This window comes from Bombina bombina, chromosome 6 (assembly GCF_027579735.1).
Source record: "Bombina bombina isolate aBomBom1 chromosome 6, aBomBom1.pri, whole genome shotgun sequence".
Classification (NCBI taxonomy): Eukaryota; Metazoa; Chordata; class Amphibia; order Anura; family Bombinatoridae; genus Bombina; species Bombina bombina.
In genome coordinates, this window is record NC_069504.1 from 334,588,474 (window position 1) to 334,612,887 (window position 24,414).

The 24,414-nt window shown below is 40.1% G+C and overlaps 1 protein-coding gene across 1 annotated transcript in view; it reads right to left on the reverse strand.

Annotated features, from left to right (window-relative positions):
* HCFC2 (host cell factor C2) overlaps positions 1–24,414 on the reverse strand; it is a 268,454-nt gene that overhangs the window by 48,549 nt on the left and 195,491 nt on the right. Inside the window, exons 14-15 of the mRNA XM_053716965.1 lie at positions 13,494–13,676; positions 3,901–4,186 (exon numbers count right to left, since the gene is read on the reverse strand). Of these exons, the coding sequence (XP_053572940.1) occupies positions 3,901–4,186; positions 13,494–13,676 (469 nt within the window). The remainder of the gene's footprint in view (positions 1–3,900; positions 4,187–13,493; positions 13,677–24,414) is intronic.

Sequence of the window (24,414 nt, forward strand, 5' to 3'; positions counted from 1 at the left end):
GCGGGGCAGCCACCGAACAACAGACACAGCCAACCGGGGAACCACCACTCCCGGACAGTGCGGCAAGTAAGGCTGTAAAAGGTCCTAATAGCTTTGGAGCTTGAGAGTGTCTAAGCTGGGGAAGCGGGGGCAGACCTGGGGAAGGGAAGCCAGTCCAGGGAGCCAGTCACCTCGGGGACAGTCGGGAAAGTGTCTTGTAGACCGGGAAAGCACGTAGCTTAATCTTTCACTTTGCTTAAGCCATTTGACCTGTAGGTATCTTTGAGGTGAGTCCGAGCAGGCGATAACAGGTATGCCCAGTGGGATGGAAGACCACTGGTGAGGGTTCCAGAGGCGTTTTAATTGTCTGTCCAGAAAAGCAGCCTCAGGGATTGAGGCAAGGCTTAAGGGGTTTCTCCGCCAGTAGCTGTGGGAATGGAGGTGCGAGCTGAGCTACACCTGTCTAGCAACACCTGTCTAGCTCCTCCTCCACCGGAACCTCAGAAAAAAGAGCATGCAATTTTAATCAACTTTCTAATTTACTCCTATTATCAATTTTTCTTTGTTCTCATGTTATCTTGATTTGAAAAAGCAGTAATAAAAGGTTAGGAGCCGGCCCATTTTTAGTTCAGCACCTTAGTAGAGCTTGCTGATTTGTTTGCTACATTTAGCCACAAATCAGCAAGTCCTACCCAGGTGCTGAACAAAAAATGGTCTGGCTCTAAAGCTTAGAGTACTGCTTTTTCAAATCAAGATAGCATGAGAAAAAAGAAAAATTGATAACAGGAGTAAATTAGAAAGCTCCTTAAAATATCATGCTCTATCTGAATTAGTATCCCTTAATAAAAACGAATTGCCTGCTTAAAAAAAGACAGAAGAATGTGACAATATTTTATAAAGAAATTACAGAAAAATATGTATTTGAAATTGTACAATTCATAATTTTTTACAGGGAGCACAGCTATTGTGTTTTGAGAAACCAGTTTTTAACCTTAAAAATTAACTAATTTCTGTTCATTATATACTTTCAATATAATATAATTTACACCTATTTCACGTCCAATAATTTGAGTATAATTGCATTGTATTGTGAAAGGATAAATATACTTTGTGAGCATTGCAATATTAAATGTACTGTTTGTCACATAACATAATGCCAACATTGACTGAAACTGAGGTTCACACTTACCAATCTGTCTGTATTGATCCTAATACTCAGGGCCGCCACTAGAAATTTTGGGGCCCCTGACTTAACCATTGATCAGGGCCCCCCCCCCCCCCCTTTGACATGTACAATTTTTGACCAAGTGACTAAAATGTATATGCACTTTTTTCTAAAGTGTCTATTTAAACTTGGAAATGTTGTAAAGGTAGTAACATACAAACATACAAACACACTCATACACTGAAACACACACACACACTCACACATAAGGATTCACATATAGACACTCTAGCAGACACGCAAAGGAACACACAAACGCACTCAGACACAGACACTCAGCACTTGATTACATTGACCTGACAAGTAATGAGGTAGACTACAGTTCTGTAAAAAAAAAAGGGAGATTTAGAAAACAAAATATGGTGTTCTGATTATCTTTTTGTAAAGGAAGATGCCAACTAAATGATGACAACAGCATGCAGTGGCTGAAAGGAAGGGCCCTGAACTGCCTAAACAATAATTTAAAGGTTAAATGGTGGATTGGTGACTTCCGTAAAGGTCTCAAAGTCTGTAGAAAGATGTGAATAATCACTAGTAAGGTCAAAATGTCCTAAAAAGGAACAGACAATGGACACACACACATACACACACACACACACACTCAAACTTGCACATACACCCAAGGAAACACTGACAGAGACAGCCTCAGAAAATGCACAAAGACATACACACACAGAGAGACAACCACATAAAACACAGAAAGACATACATACACACACCCTCACTGAGACGTCCACAGAAAACACACAAAGACATACACACCCTCACAGAGACCCCCACAGAAAGCACACACCTTCACAGAGACATCCACAGAAAACACAGACATACATACATACACACACACACACAAACACCCTCACAGAGACATCCACAGAAAACAGACATATACACCCACCCTCACAGAGGCATCCAGAGAAAATACACAAAGGCAAACATACACACACCCTCGCAGAGACACCCAGAGAAAAAGCTCAAAGACATATGCACACACCCTCACAGACATCCACAGAAAATGCACAAAGACATACACACCAACCCTCACAGAGAGACCCACAGAAAAAAAATTTATACACACATAAACACAGACACCCACAGAAACACTCAGAGAAGGAAACATTTATGCACCTTGCATCCCCTAAATCAACAGTGTGTGACATGCATGATAAAAAAAATTGCAGAAATTAAGAGATCACTTTTTAAAGAATCACATTTGTAAACGTGTAAACAAAAATAATTCTGTGAATTCAAAATTGTACATTAATGATCTGGGTAGATGGCTAGATGAAGAAAAGTACTTTTAAAAGGTTGACATATGTTTGTTTTTTTCCCATTTTCCTCAACCAAGAGCACCACTTCAAATATAGTGTACAAATGTTCCCATCTGTCAGCTGTACTTATGGATTTTGAAAATGCTCTACTCTATATGGTCTTGGTGGAACCATAAGCTGTGGTACTCTTACCATTAGATCTGGTTAAATGCAGGATTTAGGCTTGTTGGTATGTAACAAAAGGGCACCTACCATTTGTGTATTGAGGAGGAAACATTTCTGCATGGCTTTAAATATAGAATTTCTACAGCATTGTCAAATAATCATAAATACACTGCTGCTAAAAAAATGTGTTTTTATGGACTCCTGGCCCCACCATACAACTACTACCACACTGAAGTTACAATCCAAAATTGCACAAAAAAATAAAAAAACATTTTCTAAGAAAGTTCTACCTCCTCTGCAAATGAAAGTGATCTGCCGTCTGACTCAGGCACACACTGTACAAGCAAAGTGACAAGTCTGTCTCACACTGCATAGGGGTTTAGTGCACACTCAGAAATCCTCTCAAATGCTAATACTTTACTCCTTGTAATAACATTTTCCATGCTCAGTTAGTTAGCACTCTGCTGTAGTACCACACTGGTGGCTGTCAAAATTGGAAAAAAAATTTTTTTATTTTTTTTTAGTTCTTGCCTCATGGCCCCCCCCTGGCCCATTGGGCCCCTGACAGGAGTCACCCCTGTCACCCCCTGATGGCGGCCCTGCTAATACTGACTGAACTGAAACTGAAAGTAATATTAGCTGGTGCAGTAAGTGGGAGGATTCATGCTTAAGATGGAATAACATGAATATAATTTATTATAAATCGTGCTGACAATTTAGCTAAATTGTGCGCACGATTTAGCTAAATTGTGCTCACGATTTAGCTATATCGTACGCACGATTTAGCTAAATTGTGCTCACGATTTAGCTATATCGTAAGCACGATTTAGCTAAATTGTGAGCACGATTTAACTAAATTGTGTGCACAATATAGATTAATCGTGCGCATGATATAGCTTAGTCGTGCGCACAATGTAATAAATCGTGTGCACGATTTAGCTAAATTGTGAGCACGATTTAAGTAAATTGTGCGCACGATATAGCTTAATTGTGCGCACAATATAATAAATCGTGTGCACGATTTAGCAAAATGTGCACACGATTTAGCAAAATGTGCTCACAATTTATAAAAAAAATCTTGTGTGACACCTCTGGGGCTCCGTATAAAACAACACAAATGTAGCATATTTTTTCTAAACCATAAGAAGCCTGTATAGGATGTTGCCTCCCCCCCCAAGTATCTGTACAGTGCTTAAAAAGATTGCAGGAATAATGTTATACTTACCCCTAAATATAAAAACACATAGGAATTTACTCACTAACCTTGTAACCATCTGACTTGAGTAGCTGGCCCGTAACCTTTTTCATTCTTTGCAGAAATCCTAAACACCACAGCAGGCCTGGAGCTGCAATCAACATGAGCATTTGACAGCTGTGTAGCTGTTACAGTGCAAGATGTTTTTAGCCCACAGTAAATTTTCATGAACATCAACTGATTTACAGTTTGAGGATCCTGTGAGGTGCGTATGGCCAAGTAGGCAGAATATTCTAAAATGTTCCCAGTGGGTGAGGAAGGAGTCTCCCAAGAAAGATGGATGCAATCTGCATTCTGTGGAGAAAAAATAATAATAATATGTAAATCTTAATTACTCTGGCAGTGTGCTGATCTGATCTATAGCTGCATTAAAACACAACTGTAGTATTTTACTACAGTGTGTATGTGACAGAAACGCATCTGCTTTTCTTGGTATGCATATCAGATACACCATGCTCATTAACATGGAAGCTCACACTAAAGAGAGGTTTTGAACCACAACTTCCTATAAAACATTAACCTCTGTTTAAGAAACACATTTATTACAAATCATCCAACCTTATTCACTTTGATTCCCATACTACAGAGGCCTGGCTGAAACAGTCCATTATCCTTAGTGTTTTTATTGATACTTGTTTTCGTGTTTAACTCAAATGGTTTTCTTACATTGATAAGGGTATGAACTTGTATTGAAAGCCCTGCCAACAGGTGTATAGCTACAAAGTCAATTATGCTTGATTAGCGAGCATAAACGTTCTTGCAAATAGCTGCAAAGTATATAAAGATGTGATGTACTTTGCAGGTTGCAGAGACAACCATAGTAATAGGTGCATACACTGAGCAGCTACCCTTCACTCATCAGAATCCAGCAGTTTGGAGTTCCTGGACACCAGAACTGGTATGCTGTGAATAACCAGCATGTATCTAACAGCACAATAGGGTTCTACCACCAAATGTGAGTACCCCATTTCTCCTGTTATGATCCCTTGACAATCCTCTCATTGAGATACACACATGTGGCGCTTTTCAGCTGTTTGATGTTTTTTAGAAAGTATCTAAGGATGTATCATAAATCAAAAGCTTTGTAAGGTGGAAACTACTAAGGTAAGGGTCAAGGGTAATGTGATGAGAGCAGGATGTAATGTCACTAGTTTGGGGGTGGGGCTTAGGTCCGGTAGTCTGTGTCGCAGTTAGTTAGTGAAGTCAACCTGACTAGATGTATATTTCTATGCTCTGTAATAAAATAGAGTTGTACCATCATTGCTGTGTCCTGCATATGTCCTGCATCTCATGACATGGTGTCAGAAGTTCTGGCCTGCGCTTCTGTTCCTGATCGATGACAATGTCAAAGTTTACCCCACCTGAGCCTTTTGACTTCTCTCAGCCTGCAGCTTGGCCCACATGGCGCCAGCGGTTTCAGCGCTTCAGGATTGCTTCCAAACTGAACAAGGAGAGTGGTGAAGTACAAGTTAATTCTCTTTTATACTCTATGGGGAAAGATGTGGAGCCAGTGTTCAATGCTTTTACTTTCCAAGAAGTGGAAGAATTTAACTTTGATATAGTTATGGATAAACTCAGTGCCCACTTTGTGCCCAAAAGAAATGTGATTCATGAGAGAGCTTGTTTTCACAAACGTAATCAGCGTGTGGGAGAATCTGTGGAGTCATTTGTGCACAGCCTGTATGAACTAGCTGAATTCTGTGAGTTTGGTGTTGCTAAAGAAGAGCAAATCAGAGACAGAATAGTTATTGGGATTGCAGATGCTGAAGTCTCACTGAAGCTGCAGTTAGAGCCTGATTTAACATTGGATGGGGCTATTAGGATGGCCCGCCAGAGTGAACTGGTGAAAAAGCAAAGTGCTGATCTGAGGTCTGAGAGTATTGTGGATGAAGTGCAAGAGTCCAGGAAAACTGCTAGTGAAAGGCACAGTGTGAGCGGTAGATCTAAAATAATGGATAGACCTAGAAGTGGATGGGCGCAGCATGCCCGATGCACACAGTGCTACCGTGCCCATGATCAGAGTGTTATATGCCCGGCCAGAGATAAAAAGATGCAGAAAATGTAACAGAATGGGCCATTTTGAAGTGGTGTGTAAAACTGAATACATTAAGGAGATGCAGGTGGACAGTGACCAAGAGGGTCAGGAAGTGTCTTTTGTGGGGTCTGTTGTGGAACGGCCAAGCTCAGAGGAAGATTGGAAGCTTACTTTTACTGTAATGGGAGACAAAGTTGATTTTAAGATTGACACAGGAGCAGATATCACTGTAATGTCTTTTGCTGCATTTTTGAAACTGCCTTGAGAGCCCCAGCTGGCGAAGGTTACTACAAATGTCCATAGTCCCGGTGGCCGCATTGATTGTGCGGGAAAATTTCTTGCCAGCTGTGAGTAGAAGCAAAGAAAATTCACCATGTGGGTGCATGTGATTCGAGGCCAGTGTGTTAGCAATTTATTGAGCAGAAAAGCAGCCTGTGATTTGGGCCTCGTGGCCAGAGTAAATGAGATCTCCGAAGATATGTTTGGCGAATTGGACCTACTGAATTGCAAGCCAGTTCGTATAGCACTTAAAAGTGACGCAGTCCCATACAGTATTTCTACTCCCCGTAGAATTCCGTTCCCGCTCATGCCTCAAGTAGAGAAGGAGCTTATGCGCATGAAGTTTATGGGGGTTATTGAAGAGGTTGTTGAAGCAACTGACTGGTGTGCCCCCATTGTTTCAGTTGCAAAGAAAAATGGAAAGGTGCGCATCTGTGTGGACCTGAAAAGGTTGAATGAGGCAGTGAAGAAAGAGAGATTTGTGCTGCCGACATTAGAAGACATAGCTCCAAAGTTGGCTGGGGCGAAGTTCTTTTCTACATTAGACGCTTCTAGTGGCTTTTGGCAGATCCCCCTGGATCCAAAGTGCCGCAAACTGACTACCTTTATCACACCGGTAGGTCGGTTTTGCTTCTGCAGACTCCCCTTCAGGATATCCTCTGCCCCAGAAATTTTTCAAAGGGAAATGAGTTCTCTCCTAAGTGACCACGTGGGCACGGCAGTCGTCATGGACGACATTCTGGTGTATGGGTCTACAGCAGAGGAGCATGATCAGCGTTTAAGTTGTGTGCTGCAGGCTATCAAATAGTCTGGGCTGAAGTTAAATAAAGAGAAATGCCACTTTAGGAAAACTGAATTATGTTACTTTGGGCATATCATCAATGGGGATGGCATCAAGCCAGACCCCGAGAAAATTTGTGCTATTGAACAGATGAAAAGTCCTTCTGATGTACATAAGCTGAGACAGATATTGGGCCTTGTAAATTATGTGGGCAAGTTTCTTCCAGATTTATCAACAGTTCTACACGCTATCACAGAGTTGCTAAAGAAAGACGTTGCCTGGGTCTGGGGACCTTCACAAGAAAAAGCTTTTATGCAGGCCAAGTCCCTGCTGGGGTCTGCCCCAGTGCTGGGGTTCTACGACCCTTCCAAAAAGACTGTGGTTAGTGCTGATGCAAGCAGTTATGGGTTGGGGGCTGCTCTCCTGCAGTTAAATGAAAAACTACAGCCCATCGCCTACTGTTCCCGCACACTGACGGCTGCAGAGTCAAAATACGCTCAAATTGAGAAAGAGTGCCTGGCTGCAGTTTGGGCCTGTGAGCGCTTTCAGCGTTATCTAGTGGGTTTGGAGAAATTTAGTCTGGAGACTGACCACAAACCGCTAGTCCCTCTAATCAACTCTTATGATATCGACAAAACACCCTTAAGATGCCAGAGACTTTTAATGAGACTGCTCAGGTTCAATGTTCAGGCAGTGCATGTGCCGGGGAAACAAATGGTTGTGACGGATACTCTATCCAGGCTCCCGCTGGCTGCTGCTGAAGAATCCTCCACTGAATCTAATGTGAAAGTGTATGTTGATTCAGTTCTGGCCTCTAAGTCCATTTCTTCAAGGAAACTGGAGGAGATAAAGAAAGAGACATATTTGGACACAGATCTGCAAGAGGTTATAAAGTACATAAAAGAAGGCTGGCCCGATAGCCGGGCAGCCTGGGTGTCTTTAAGTGCTTACCAGCCAGAGAGGTCGCAGCTCACGGAGCTGGAGGGGTTGGTGCTGTTCCAAGACAGCATCGTAATTCCTGTCAGCATGAGGAAGGAGATGTTAAACAGGATTCACAATGGCCACCTAGGCATTACAAAGTGCAGAGAAGGGCAGCTACAGCTTTGTGATGGCCTGGGATCAGCTCCGACATTGCAAATCACGTGTCTAAATGTGCCTTTTGCTGGGAACGCCCGCCTAATCAGAGAAAGGAGCCCTTGATTTCTACTCTGCTGCCTGCGGGGCCGTGGCAGAAAATAGCTGCTGATTTGTGTGAACTGCACGGGAAAAAGTTCCTTGTTGTGATCGACTACTATTCCAGGTATTTGGAAATGGCACCTCTGAATGATATCACAAGTCAAGCCGTTATCATTCGTCTGAAGAGCTTCTACAGAGTTCAGTGCTTTCAGCAGGGAATATGACTTTGTACATTCCACGTCAAGTCCACATTAACAGCAGGCCAACGGAATGGCTGAAAGAGCAGTTCAAACAACAAAATTCATTCTAAAGCAATCTGAGCCGTACCTAACCCTCTTGTCATACAGGGCGACGCCTATTCAAGCCACCGGGTTTAGCCCGGCACAGCTGATGCTAGGACGCCAGATTCCCACCACTTTACCCTCAGTGGGTGTCTTCAAACCGCCTGGCCCTGTTCCTCGGGACGAAGTCCTTAGGAGGGATGAAGAGGCCAAAAAGGGTTATCGTTTCTTCTACGACAGGAGACATTCTGTCAGGCCCTTACAGGAACTGAATGCGGGGCAAAGTGTCAGAATTAAACTGGATGATGAGAAGAAATGGAAGACGCCTGCTACGGTAATTGGACGCTCTCCAGAACCAAGGTCTTATACAGTCCTTACTGAGGGAGGGACGGTTACACGCCGTAACCGGAGACATCTTCAGCCTGTACCTGAGAGTCTGGAACTGGATGCCTCAGTACCACCGCCGGTGGGATCCCCTGTTCTAAGAGAGGTGCCTTCCCCTCAGCAAGATCACAGCGGGGATATATCTTTGCCTCCAGCGGACTCTAATTCACCATCTTCTGTATTAGAGGACAGTTCATGCAAAGTTACATCTAGCGGAAGAGTGGTGAGGCTTCCGGCCCGATATAGGAACTGACTTTAGCTAGAACAGTGACCGGAAGTATGGGCAGAATAATCCCATGGTCACTGTGGACTAGGGTAGTCTACCCCGATGTCCAAGTCAGGATGTAATTTATGTGATTATATTTTCTGAACCTATTTGTTTATATATTGTTCGGAAAAAAAATGTTATTGTATACTCTGTTTGTATACCTTGTTATTTGTTATATTCAAATGTATGCTTCGCCTTTGAAAAAGGAGAAGATGTGATGAGAGCAGGATGTGATGTCACTAGTTTGGGGGCGGGGCTTAGGTCCGGTAGTCTGTGTCGCAGTTAGTTAGTGAAGTCAACTTGACTAGATGTATATTTCTATGCTCTGTAATAAAATAGAGTTGTACCATCATTGCTGTGTCCTGCATCTCATGACAGGTAAAACATCTCTGCTCTGCTGGAGTAACTATCAAATATTCAAGCCACATATTAATGGTTCTACCAACATAAGAAGTAGGAATGACAGTTCAACCACTTCAAAAAGATTTCCTAGTATGTTTTCTTGTAATAAATAGGGACTAAATAAGGTTCCATTCTAAAAGAATATCGGCGTCAAATTTGCCAACACCATAGAACAGACTTTGTAAAACAGCAACATATGCCGTGAGATTGGATACAAATGGGAAAAAACAGATTCAAAATATAACAATTTTCCTTCCAGGGAAGACTCGTCCTCTTTACATTAGCATCAAAAGACATATTAATAGTACTGAGGTCCTGCACCTCTTCAGGTTTTTCTAGCTTAAGGACTAAAAATTCCTGGAGATTTCAAAGGTACTGAGGGCCATCTGGTTCAGAAATTCCAATAACTGGCTTATGTTACCTTAAAGACATGGGATGTCTTAGGTAAAGATCAAGGGTAAAGGGAGAACTCATTGGCTCATTCAATGAATTCAGAGTAAATGATATTTAGACAGGACTGAAATTCTAGAGTCCCCTCATGCTAAATTCAGTAGAACACAAATACATGGGAGAAAAATTTAAAGCAACCATTTAAGCATAAGGCACAGGATAGGTGTTTAGTCTTTGCTTTGCATTGTTTAGGGTTATCATGATTCTGCTTTAAAAAGATAGGATCTAGTTTATAGATGCCTCACACCAGGGCTTATACCAATAGGTTAGGTTAACTATTTTGGAAGGAATTACAAATTTAAAAACATACACCAAATATGAAATGCTGCCACAAAAAAGGTGTCCGAAATCTGAATTATTTACTGCTTTTCAGCTGTCCCATTTAGTACTATACATAGCTGATGTCTAAGAACTCTGACTATTGCTGGAGAATTGCCCTGGGTAAAAATGAAGCATAGTTGGTTCTGGGCTCCAATTCTATGCTGACAGTTTCCTGTTAAACACAGAGGAGCGATTCCCTGTTGTGTAACAAAGGATTTAGCAAAACCCTGTGTGAACCCTCTGTTGTTCAAGGAACTGTAGATTAGAAGGTAAATTAAGTGAAGAACCCAAAGGGCCAGGAGAAGAACTGTACCTCTGCAGGAAATTGTCTGATTGCAAGCAGTTAACTCCAAATCTAGACAGCCAGAAAGAAAGACACACTGCAAAATAATGAGTGGTGAGGTACAACCTTAAAGAAGGAGAGAGATAGTTCAATTTGTAAAGGGTGTATACTGTATATACACACACATACATACACACACACACCAATCGAAGAAGCATTTTCGCATTTTCCAGAATGGCTTTAGGTAGCTTGGTAGCATGTTAATAATAATAAAGAAAAAGAGAAAGCATCCTTAAATACCAAACCCATTAAATTCATATAACTCCTGGATCCTTATCCTATTACAAATGACCCTCACCCGGTCCAAAAAACAAAATTTATGCTTACCTGATAAATTTATTTCTCTTGTGGCGTATCCAGTCCACGGGTTCATCCATTACTTGTGGGATATTCTCCTTCCCAACAGGAAGTTGCAAGAGGACACCCACAGCAGAGCTGTCTATATAGCTCCTCCCCTAACTGCCACCCCCATTCATTCGACCGAAGACAAGCAAGAAAAAGGAGAAACTATAGGGTGCAGTGGAGACTGTAGTTTAAAAATAAAAAACACCTGCCTTAACGTGACAGGGCGGGCCGTGGACTGGATACACCACAAGAGAAAGAAATTTATCAGGTAAGCATAAATTTTGTTTTCTCTTGTAAGGTGTATCCAGTCCACGGGTTCATCCATTACTTGTGGGATACCAATACCAAAGCTTTAGGACACGGATGAAGGGAGGGACAAGGCAGGAACTTAAACGTAAGGCACCACTGCCTGCAAGACATTTCCCCCAAAAATAGCCTCCGAGGAAGCAAATGTATCAAATTTGTAAAATTTAGAAAAAGTATGAAGCGAAGACCAAGTCGCCACCTTACAAATCTGTTCAACAGAGGCCTTATTTTTAAAAGCCCATGTGGAAGCTACCGCTCTAGTGGAATGAGCTGTAATTCTTTCAGGAGGCTGCTGGCCAGCAGTCTCATAAGATAAACGGATTATGCTTCTCAGCCAAAAAGAAAGAGAAGATGCTGAAGCCTTTTGGCCTCTCCTCTGTCCAGAGTAGACAACAAACAATGCAGATGTTTGACGGAAATCCTTAGTAGCTTGTAAATAAAACTTTAAAGCACGAACCACGTCAGGATTGTGTAATAGACGTTCCTTCTTTGAAGAAGGATTAGGACACAGTGACGGAACAACAATCTCCTGTTCGATATTCTTATTAGATACCACCTTAGGAAGAAACCCAGGTTTGGTACGCAAAACTACCTTATCTGCATGGAAGATCAGATAAGGGGAATCACACTGTAAGGCAGATCTGAAACTCTTCGAGCCGAAGAGATAGCTACCAAAAAACAGAACTTTCCAAGATAAAAGCTTGATATCTATGGAATGCAGAGGTTCAAACGGAACCCCTTGAAGAACTTTAAGAACTAAATTTAAACTCCATGGCGGAGCAACAGGTTTAAACACAGGCTTGATTCTAACTAAAGCCTGACAAAACGCCTGAACGTCTGGAACATCCGCCAGACGCTTGTGCAAAAGAATAAACAGAGCAGAAATCTGTCCCTTTAAGGAACTAGCTGACAATCCCTTCTCCAATCCTTCTTGGAGAAAAGATAATATCCTAGGAATCCTGACTTTACTCCATGAGTAACCCTTGGATTCACACCAATGAAGATATTTACACCATATCTTATGATAGATTTTCCTGGTGACAGGCTTTCGAGCCTGAATTAAGGTATCAATGACCGACTCGGAGAAACCACGTTTTGATAAAATCAAGCGTTCAATCTCCAAGCAGTCAGCCGCAGAAAAATTAGATTTGGATGTTTGAATGGACCTTGGAGTTGAAGGTCCTGTCTCATAGGCAGAGTCCATGGTGGAAGGTCTCTCTAGAAATAAAAATACTGAACATACCTCAAAGCAGGTAAACTGCAGGCCGTTCCCCCAACTGAAGTTTTCCCATATTCATCACTTATGTGTGAGAACAGCAATGGACCTTAGTTACAAACCGCTAAGATCATCAAACCTCCAGGCAGAATTCTTCTTCTAATTTCTGCCTGAGAGTAAAACAGTACAACGCCGGTACCGTTTAAAAATAAACTTTTTATTGAAGGTAAAACTACACTAAGTCACCACATATCTCTTGATACTTCATTTCTTGTCGAGAGTTGCAAGAGAATGACTGGGGGTGGCAGTTAGGGGAGGAGCTATATAGACAGCTCTGCTGTGGGTGTCCTCTTGCAACTTCCTGTTGGGAAGGAGAATATCCCACAAGTAATGGATGAACCCGTGGACTGGATACACCTTACAAGAGAAAGATAAATAAAAATGAACCTTTATTAAACACCTTTAAAATATATATATAAAAAGTAAGCAAATATGCAGATTATATTTGTATGTACAAATATCCCTAGTGTTCAGGCATAACCCCTATCAGAAGTATATATAGCTATTGTTCAGATGCAGACATCCAAATAATATAAATTATCCCCACTGCTACAGGAAACACGAAGTAAAAGATCCTTCTCTCACCGTCTATGGTTTTGTGATGATAAATACTCTGTGCAAGACAACAAAGATAATGGCTTTATCTGACTCTTGTGTCACACACTGCAGCCAAGAAACTCCAATGTTTTGCCATAGCTTTGTTTTCGTCTTGACGAAGCTATGGCGAAATGTACATTGGTGTTTCTTTATTCCAAGTGCTATGGCATTTAATGGTGAACTAATGGTGTGATAACTGTAAAATTGGATAATGAAAAATATTCTACTACAACTCTTGGATGTACAGGATTATGATAAAAATTAAGGAAATATTCTAACTTAGAAACAATGAGGAGCTCTACATAAAAAACAACATTAAAAAAATCATGGCATTACATTCAAAATTAATTAGCTAACCTTTGTAATTTTGACAGATGATGGTGCACCAGGAAAACCAGGAATGCAAGTTTTAAATTCACTGACTTTACTAAAACGACCTATTCCACTGTTATTAATTGCTGCAACTCTGAATCTGTAAACACTTCCAGGTAACAAATCATGCCTTTTCAATAATGTATAATCTGCAATGTCTTCACCACCCTATAAAACAGTAAATGTGTTCATGTTAAAATCAGGGAAAAAAATGCATACATAGATAATAATACAACATGATAAACAAGTACACAAGATTTCTGACCAAGTAAGATATTTTTGGCAGTCATCACGATTCACACAGAGCATTACATTTTAAACAACTTTCCAATTAACTACTATTGACCAATTTCTTTATACTCTTTGCATCCTTTGTTGAAAAGCAAACCTAGGCAGGCTCAGGCCCCGCAATGCACTACTGGGAGCTAGCTGCTGGTTGGTGGCTGCACATATATACCTCTTGCCATTGGCTCACCTGACGTGTTCAGCTAGCTCCAGTAGTGCATTGCTGCTTTTTCAACAAGGCATATCAAAAGAATGAAGCCAATTTGAAAATAGAAGTAAATTGGAAAGCCGTTTAAAATGTTAAGCTCTAACTGAAACATGAAATAAAAACTTGGGTTTCATGACCCTTTAAGGAGTCCATAAATCCAACATGCACCAAACTTTAAAAGGATTAACGGATAAAAAAGTTTTTTAAGTTTTCAAGACTGAGTTAAAATGGGTATACTTTTTGCAGAAACATTCTGCTATCACACAAAAACCTGTCTAAGTCCACCTTCACCAACTAGTTTTATGTGATTGTCTATTTTAAAAGTAGTAAAAACTTCTAAATCGGTTTACTTATTTAAAAAAATACATTATTTAACACCAAGACAAATATGTTTTGGTATTTTACATCTTTAGGATAACGATATGTTTTGCATATACATTTTCAAAACAATGTAACACTATGGGCCATATAACACCGCCAGAAGTAAAGATTTTGTGCATGCGGGTAACTGCGCGTATTGCAAGTTGAAAGTAAAACTTTTGGGGTCAAGCAGTCACAATCTAAAGTTAGAGGATAGCAGATTCAGGAGAAATTTAAGGAAGCATTTTTTTACAGAAAGGGTGGTGGATTCATGGAATAAACTTCCATTTGAGGTGGTAAACACAAAGACTGTAAAGGAGTTTAAAAATGCCTGGGACATGCATAAGGCTATCCTAAGGAAAAAGTAACATGTAATATGGGTAGACTTGATGGGCCTTTTTGGTTCTTATCTACCGTCAAATTCTATATTTCTATGTTTTGTGCAAGAGCGAAACCAAACGAGTGCTAACTAAAGGTCTTTGAAAGCTTATTCTCTACATAGGCTACAACAGATAGTGTAGAAGAAGAAAAACTATTAATATTTCACATTCCAATGTTCTTTACATATAGGACATGTTAATTATATTTTAAATACATAAGATTTTACTGTATATATCTATACCTGTAAATATTAATTTATGCTTACCTGATAAATTAATTTCTTTCATGGTGGTAAGAGTCTACGATCCATTACTCTTGGATATAACCTTCCCTACCACTAGGAGGAGACAAAGATTCCCAAAACCCAATAGCTCTATATAACTCTTTCCACGTCTATGGTAGTTAGTCTGAAGTATAGCCAAGCAAAAAAGGTAGGAAAAGAAATAAAGTGCAAAAAATATAGGCGCCAGGAAAAAAAAAGTGACATAACAAAGAACCACCACCAAAAAACAGCTAGTGAGTTTCCAAATCCCTTGTGCTGTCAGAGATCCACAGACAGCTCCCCAACCTGAAAAACTTGCATCTGTTGTGATTACAGTCCAGGTTGGACAAACAAAAGAGGCCCCTTGAGCTATAGAATAGTGATCTAACCACCAAGTTAGAGAGAGTCGAACATTGGGATTTAAGGATATTAATTGTTATATCCTTGTATAATCCCTGCACCATTGATTCAGCATACAAAGCTGAAGAGGTCTCATATGAAAACAAGCAAAGGGGATCGCGTCCGATGCTGCAGTCATGAGACCTAGAACTTCCATGCACATAGCCACTGAAGGGAATGATTGAGACTGAAGGTTTCGACAAGCTGAAACCAATTTTATTCGTCTCTTGTCTGTTAGAGACAAAGTCCTGGACACTGAATCTATCTGGAAACCTAAAAAGGTGACCCTTGTCTGAGGAATGAAGGAACATTTTGGTAAATTGATCCTCCAACCATGTCTTTGAAGAAACAACACTAGTTGATTTGTGTGAGATTCGGCAGAATGGAAAGACTGAGCTAGTACCAAGATATCGTAAAATAAGGAAACACTGCAAAACCCTGTTCTCTGAATAAAGAGAGTAGGGCACCGAGAACCTTTGAAAAAAATTCTTGGAGCGGTCGCTAGGCCAAATGGAAGAGCGACAAATTGGTAATGCCTTGTCTAGAAAAGAGAATCTCAGAAACTGATAGTGGTCTGGATGAATCGGAATATGAAGATATGCATCTTGTAAGTCTATCGTAGACATATAATGACCTTGCTGAACAAAAGGCAGAATAGTTCTTATAGTCACCATTTTGAAAGTTGGCACTCTTACAAAACAATTCAAAATTTTCAGATCCAGAACTGGCCTGAATGAATTTTCTTTTTTTTTTTTTTGGAACAATGAATAGATTTGAATAAAACCCCAGACCCTGTTCCTGAAACGGAACTGGTATGATTACCTCTGAAAGCTCTAGATATGAAACACACTTCAGAAAAGCCTGAGCCTTCACTGGATTTGCTGGGACATGTGAGAGAAAAAAATCTTCTCACAGGAGGTCCTACTCTGAAAACTATTTGATACTCTTGAGAGACAATACTCTGAATGCATTGATTTTGGACAGAATCTGCCCAAATGTTATGGAAAAAATGTAATCTGCCCCCCACCAGCTGAGCTGGAATGAGGGCCACACCTTCATGTGGACTTGGCTTTGGTTTCTTAAAAGGCTTGGATTTATTCCAACTTGAAGAAGGTTTCCAATTGGAACTAGATTCTTTGGGGGAAGGATTGGCTTTCTGTTCCTTATTCTGTCGAAAAGAACGAAAACGATTAGAAGCTTTAGATTTACCCTTAGATCTTTTATCCTGAGGTAAAAAAAAACTCCCTTCCCCCCAGTGACAGTTGAAATAATTGAATCCAACTGAGAACCAAATACATTTTTACCTTGGAAAGAAATAGATAGTAATCTAGACTTAGATAACATGTCAGCATTCCAATATTTGAGCCACAAAGACATAGCTTTAACATCAATATTGATGATATCAAAAATAGCATCACATATAAAATGATCAGCACGTTGAAGCAAGCGAGCAATGCTAGACAAATCAGAATCTGTTTCCTGTTGCGCTAAGCTTTCCAACCAAAAAGTTGATGCAGCTGCAACATCATCCATTAATATATCAGGCCTAAGAATGTAGCCAGAAAATAAATAAGCTTTCCTTAGATAAGATTCAAATTTCCTATCTAAAGGGTCCTTAAAAGAAATACTATCTTCCATAGGAATAGTAGTATGTGTGGCAAAAGTAGAAATAGCCCCATCAACTTTGGGGATTTTTTCCCAAACCTCCAATCTAGCTGCTGGCAAAGGATACAACTTTTTAAACCTAGAAGAAGGAATAAAAGTACCAGGCCTATTCCATTCCTTTGAAATCATATCAGAAATAGCATCAGGAACTGGAAAAAAAACTCTGGAGTAACCACAGGAGGTTTATAAACAGAATTTAACTGTTTACTAGTTTTAGTATCAAGAGGACTAGTTTCCTCAATAATCAACACCTCTTTGAACAAGGAACGAATATACTCCATCTTAAAGAGATAAGTAAATTTGTCAGTGTTAATATCTGAGGTAGGATCTTCTGAAACAGATAGATCCTCATCAGAGGAGGATAATTCAGTATGTTGTCGGTCATTTGAAATGTCATCAACCTTATGAGAAGTTTTAAAAGACCTTTTACGTTTATTAGAAGGCGCAATAGTAGACAAAGCCTTCTGAATCGCATCAGCAATAAAATCTTTTATATTCACAGGAATATCATGTACATTAGATGTTGAAGGAACAACAGGCATTGTACTAGTACTGATGGATACATTCTCTGCATGTAAAAGCTTATCATCACAACTGTTACATACTATAGCTGGAGATATAATCTTCACTAATTTACAACAGATACACTTAGCTTTGGTAGAACTGTTATCAGGCAGCAGGGTTCCAACAGTGGTTTCTGAGAGAGGATCAGATTTAGACAACTTGTAAATGTAACATATAAAGCAAAATAATCAATTTCCTTATATGGCAGTTTCAGGAATGGGAAAAAAATGCAAACAGCATAGTCCTCTGAGCATAAAAAACACAAAAGGCATATAGGAAGTGGAATTTAAATAATTATATTATTTGGCGCCAAGTATGACGCACAACGCAAAATTTTATTTTTTGGCGCTAACAACATCCGGAAATGACGCAACTCGCGTCATGGCAGACGCAACCTTTTGCAAGGAAACCTGAAATGAAATTTGCGTCATCAAACGTACCTTCGCGCCAAAAAATTCTCGCGCCAAGAATGACGCAATAAATATCAGCATTTTGCGACCTTGCAAGCCTAATTTTGCCCACGAAAATTAATGAAAAAACAGTCAAATTTGAAGAAAAGACTATACCCAGGTAAGAAAAAATAACTTCCTAAATATGTTTCCCAATTTTGAAACTGATAGTCTGCAAAAGGAAATATACATAAACCTGACTCATGGCAAATATAAGTACAATACAAATATTTAAAACTTTATATTAATACATAAAGTGCCAAACCATAGCTGAAAGTGTCTTAAGTAATGAAAACATACTTACCGAAAGACACCCATCCACATACAGGAGATAGCCAAACCAGTACTGAAACAGTATCAGTAGAGGTAATGGAATATGAGAGTATATAGTCGATCTGAAAAGGGAGGTAGGGGATGAATCTCTACGACTGATAACAGAGAATCTTTGAAAAGATTTCCAGTGAGGAAAACCATAGAATCAATAGGTGATACTCTCTTCACATCCCTCTAACAAACACTGTACTCTGAGAGGAATCAGGCTTCAAAATGCTGAGAAGCGTATATCACAGAAGAAAATCAAGGAGATGAATCTCTACGACCGATAACAGAGAACCTATGAAATAGATCCCTGTGAGGAAAACCATTGCATTCAATAGGTGATACTCCCTTCACATCCCTCTGATATTCACTGTACTCTGAGAGGAATCAGGCTTCAAAAATGCTGAGAAGCGCATATCAACGCAGAAATCTTAGCACAAACTAACTTCACCACCTCCATAGGGAGGCAAAGTTTGTAAAACTGAATTGTGGGTGTGGTGAAGGGTGTATTTATAGGCATTTTGAGGTTTGGGAAACTTTGCCCCTCCTGGTAGGATTGTATATCCCATACGTCACTAGCTCATGGACTCTTGCCAATTACATGAAAGAAAATACTGTGCTTTATACAAAAAAATCATAACCATAAAAAAGGGTGGGTCTCATGGACTCTTGCCGCTATGAAAGAAATTAATTTATCAGGTAAGTTCTTACATAAATTATGTTTTCTTCATGTAAGTGGCAAGAGTCCATGAGCTAGTGACGTATGGAATATAATACCCAAGATGTGGAAGTCCAAGAGTCACTAGAGAGGAAGGGATAAAATAAAGACAGCTAAATCCGCAGAAAAATGAAATCCAAAAAAATAATTCAGTTTTTCTTAAAAATGTCAGAAAAAATTAAAATCGAAAAAGGCATTAGAATCAAACTGAGACAACTGCCTGAAGAACCTTTCTACCAAAGGCTGCTTCCAAAGAAGCAAACACATCAAAATGGTAAAATTTAGTAAAAGTATGCAAAGAAGACCAAGTGGTTGCTTTGCAAATTTGATCAACTGAAGCTTCAATCTTAAAAGCCCAAGAAGTGGCAACTGATCTAGTAGAATGTGCTGTAATCCTCTGGGGCGGAGTCTGCCCCGCCTCCAAATAAGCTTTGTGAATCAAAAGTTTCAACCAAGATGCCAAAGAAATGGCAGAGGCTTTCTGACCTTTCCTGGAGCCAGAAAAAATAACAAATAGACTAGAAGTCTTTCTGAAATCTTTAGCAGCCTCAACATAATATTTCAAAGCCCTTACCACATCCAAAGAATTTAAAGACCTTTCAAGAGTATTCTTAGGATTAGGACATAAAGTAGGAACAACAATTTCCCTATTGATGTTGTTAGACCCTGTTCAATTTCGATGCCATCAAATTTAGAGATTTGAGATCCTAATGGAAAAATTGCCCTTCAGACAGAAGATCCGGCCTTAAAGGAAGTGGCCAAGGTTGGCAACTGGACATCCTGACAAGGTCCGCATACCAAAAGCTGAGAGGCCATGCTGGTGCTATCAGAAACACATAAGATTGTTCCATTATGATCTTGGAGATCACCTTTGGAAGAAGAACTAGAGGCGGAAAAATTTAAGCAGGTTGGTAAGACCAAAGAACTGCTACAGCATCTACCATCTTCGCCTGAGGATCCTTGGACCTGGAAAGGTATCTTGGAAGCTTCTTGTTCAGACGTGAGACTCTCAGATCAAATTGTCTACTCCTGGGATATGAATCGCAGAAATTTGACAAGATACTTCTTTCATTGCTGAAGGACTGCGAGTCCCCCCTTGATGATTGACATATGCCACTGTAGTGATATTGTCTGTCTGGAATTGAATACAACATTCTCTCTTCAATAGAGGCCAAGCCTGAAGAGCTCTGAAAATAGCATGGAGTTCTAAAATATTGATTGGTAACCTCGCCTCCTGAGGTTCCCAAACCCCTTGTGCTGTCAGAGACCCCCAGATAGCTCCCCAACTGTAAGACTTGCATCTGTTGTGATGACAATCCAGGTAGGATGAACAAAAGAGGCCCCTTAAACAATAAGGTGATGGTCTAACCACCAAGTCAGAGATTGTTGAATGTTGTAACTTAAGTTTATCAACTGTGATATCTGAGTATAATCCCTGCACCATTGGTGCAACATGCAAAACTGAAGAGGTCTCATATGAAAAGGAGCAAAGGGAATCGCGTCGGATGCTGCAATCATGATACCTAAGACTTCCATGTACATAGCCACAGAAGGGAATGAAAGAGACTGAAGGTTTAGACAAGCTAACAGTAACTTCATTTGTCTCTTATTTGTTAAAGAAATAGTCATGGACACTGAATCTATCTGGAAACCTAAAAAGGTGACCTTTGTCTGAGGAACCAAAAAACTCTTTTGTAAATTGATCCTCCAACCATGTTTTTGAAGAAACGACAAGTTGTTTCATGTGAGATTCTGCTAAATGAAAAGATTGAGCTAGTACCAAGATATCGTCCAAATAAGGAAACACTGCAATACCCTGCTCTCTGATTACAGATAGAAGGGCACTGAGAACCTTTGAAAAGATTCTTGGAGCTGTCGCTAGGCCAAACGGAAGAGCGACAAATTGGTAATGCTTGTCTAGAAAAGAGAATCTCAGAATTTGATAGTGGTCTGGATGAATCAGAATGTGAAGATAAGCGTCCTGAAAGTCTATTGTGGACATGAAATGACCTTGCTGAACAAAAGGCAGAATAGTCCTTATAGTCACCATCTTGAAAGTTGGAACTCTTACAAAACAATTTAAAGTCTTCAGATTCAGAATTGGTCTGAATGAATCTTCCTTTTTTGGGACAATGGACAGATTTGAATAAAAACCCAAAAACTGTTCCTGTAGAGGAACTGGAACAATAACCACTTAAAGCTCTAGGTCTGAAACACACTTCAGAAAAGCCTAAGCCTTCACAGAGTTTGTTGTAACATGGGAAAGAATCTTCCCATGGGAGGTCGAATTCTGAAACCTATTCGATACCCCTGAGACACAATATCCTGAATCCACTGACTTTGGACAGAATCTGCCTAAATGTCTTGAAATAATTTCAATCTGCCCCCACCAGTTGAACTGGTTTGAGGGCCGCACCTTCATGCAGTCTTAGGGGCTGTATTTGGTTTCTTATAAGGCTTGGATTTATTCCAATTCATGGAAGGCCTCCAATTGGAACCAGAGGCCTTATGGGAAGGAGTGTTTTTCTGTTCTTTAGTCTGACAAAAGGAACGAAAACGATTGGGAGCTTTAAATTTACCCTTAGATTTCTTATCTTGGGACAGAAAAAATCCCTTACCCCCAGTGATAGTGGAGATAATAGAATCAAATTGAGAACCAAATTAATTTTTACCTTGAAAAGATAATGATAGCAATCTAGATTTAGACACCATATCTGCATTCCATGATTTAAGCCATAAAGCTCTTCTAGATAGAATAGCTAAAGACACAGATTTAATAGCAATCTTAATAATATCAAATATAGCATCACAAATGAAATGATTAGCATGTTGAAGTAAAACAACAATGTTCGACAAATCAGGATCCAATAGCTGCTCTGCTATATTGTCCAACCAAAAAGTTGAAGCAGCAGCAACATCAGCTATAGAAATAGCAGGTCTAAGAATATAGCCAGTATGTAAATATGTCTTCCTAAGATATGATTCAATCTTTCTATCTAAGGGATCTTTAAAATAAGTACTATCTTCCATAAGAATAGTAGTATGCTTGGCAAGAGTAGAAATAGTGCCATCAACTTTAGGGACTTCTCCCAAAGCTCTAAATTAGACACAGGTAAAGGATACAATTTTTAAACCTAGAAGAAGGATTAAAGAAGTACCAGGCTTAGATCATTCCTTAGTAATCATATTAGAGATAACATCTGGAATTAGAAAAACTTCAGGGGTAACCTCAGAAGTTTTAAAAAACAGAATTCAAACGTTTGCTATTCTTGTTATCAAGAGGACTAGATTCCTCAATACCCAAAGTAAACAATACTTCCTTTAACAAAGAACGTATATATTCCATCTTAAAAAAAAAAGATGATTTATCAATTTCAGAGTCTGAAGTAGGATCCTCTGAGCGAGAGAAAACCTCATCAGCAGACAATGCTTCAGTATTCTGTTGATCAATATAAACTTCATCAGATTTATGAGAAGTAATAAGTGACCTTTTAAGTTTATTTGAAGGCAGTATAGCAGTCATAGCCTTCTCTATGGCTGCAGAAATATAATTTTAATATCTACAGGAATATCATGTACATTAGACTGTGAAGGTTTAACATTAGATGTATGTATACTTATAGAAACATTATCAGCATGAAACAATTTCTTATAACAAGTGCCACATACTTGAGCTGAAGAAGGAAGATCAGTCAATTTACAACATACACACTTAGCTTTGGTAGATATGTTTTCAGGCAACTTGGTTCCTACAGTAACATCAGAGTCAGGATCAGTTTGAGACATCTTGAAAAAAAGTATCAAAAATGAAAAAATAACATTTAAACAAATATCCAAATTTCCTCAAAATAGCAGTTTCAGGAATGGGAAAAAATGCTTATAAAAAATACTTATATGCAAAAGCAAACAGCATAGCCCACTGTAACAAATGAAAGCAGAGAAATTACAAAACTCTCGTCATAACAAAGATGCAAAAAATTATATGACTCGCGCAACAACAAACGCAACATTCGCGGCAAAAAAAATTGCGCCAAGAATGACGCAATAAATAGAAGTATTTTGTGTCATTGCGAGCCTAATTTACACACGAAAATTTGTAAAAACAAGACTAAAGTTACAACACCCACAATTGGCAACAAACTAGTTAAGAGCCACTTCATAAGGAAAAACAGGAATATATGTGGAACATACACATGTGGCACCTGCAGCTTTTGCAGATACATGCATAATGAGAGAGAATTTGTCACCCTAACGGGTAGCATTAAAAGAATGTTTGGTTTCGCCAATTGCAGAACTAGAAATGTGGTGTACTGCCTTTCATGCGAATGTGGAAAAAGATATATAGGGATAACGACACGTGAATTACGTGTTAGACTTGGAGAGCACATTAATAGTATTAAAAACTGTGAAAATGGGGGCGGAGCTTGGCCGTTCAGCGAAATGGCCGTGTAGTGCAACAGCTCCTAGGCCCTAAGTTGCTAAACCCAGCAGTTACACCCGACCGATGCCTTAAATACAGCACCGCATTAGAGGAGACAACCCCCTGAGCCTGGATCACCATCCCAACAGCCGCAAACCCCTGTCGCCAACCCCGGGCCCGCTCATAACATCGAGCGACGCCCGGACCTGAAGGGAAAGACGACACGCATCCAGACTTCAGCGGCACCCAAACCAAAATCCACACAGGGAGCCTTAACGCTGCAACTCAACGGCCACTGACACCCGCCAACAGTCTCCCACATCAGAGAACATAACAGCTCTGCGGGCGCGGCCCTCCCTCAAAGCGGAAACTACACAACGGGGCAGCGAGGTAAGAAGGCGCACAAACTAGGCCTCAGGCGGCAAAGATACTAGCCTCCCACAGCACCGCAGCACAGCAGCCTTCCGTTACAGGGACAAATCCACCCACGAACTCAATAGAACCCCCAGCGGGGCAGGCACACACCTTATATCTAAATAAACACTGAAACAAGGGGCACACCTACTCAGCTCCTAACGTTTGCTGCGATCCACACGCCCTACGCACTTTCTGTGGCGGCTTGCTTCTTTTCTCCCTGCCGCACGACTCAAAATTCAGCCACTGGAGACGGGGAACCCACGCAGCCCCTACCAGGCAATACCCACTTGCAGATGACCCTTGAGTCGCATAGCCAGAATAGCGACCCGCCAGACAGCAGCCCCACACAGTGCGCAAGAGAAACAGCACAAAAACCATGTGTTAAAAAGAAACAAAAAGCAAACTGTCCTCACCCACCTTAACCCCAAGCATACCAGACACAGAATAGAAGAAGAGTTCA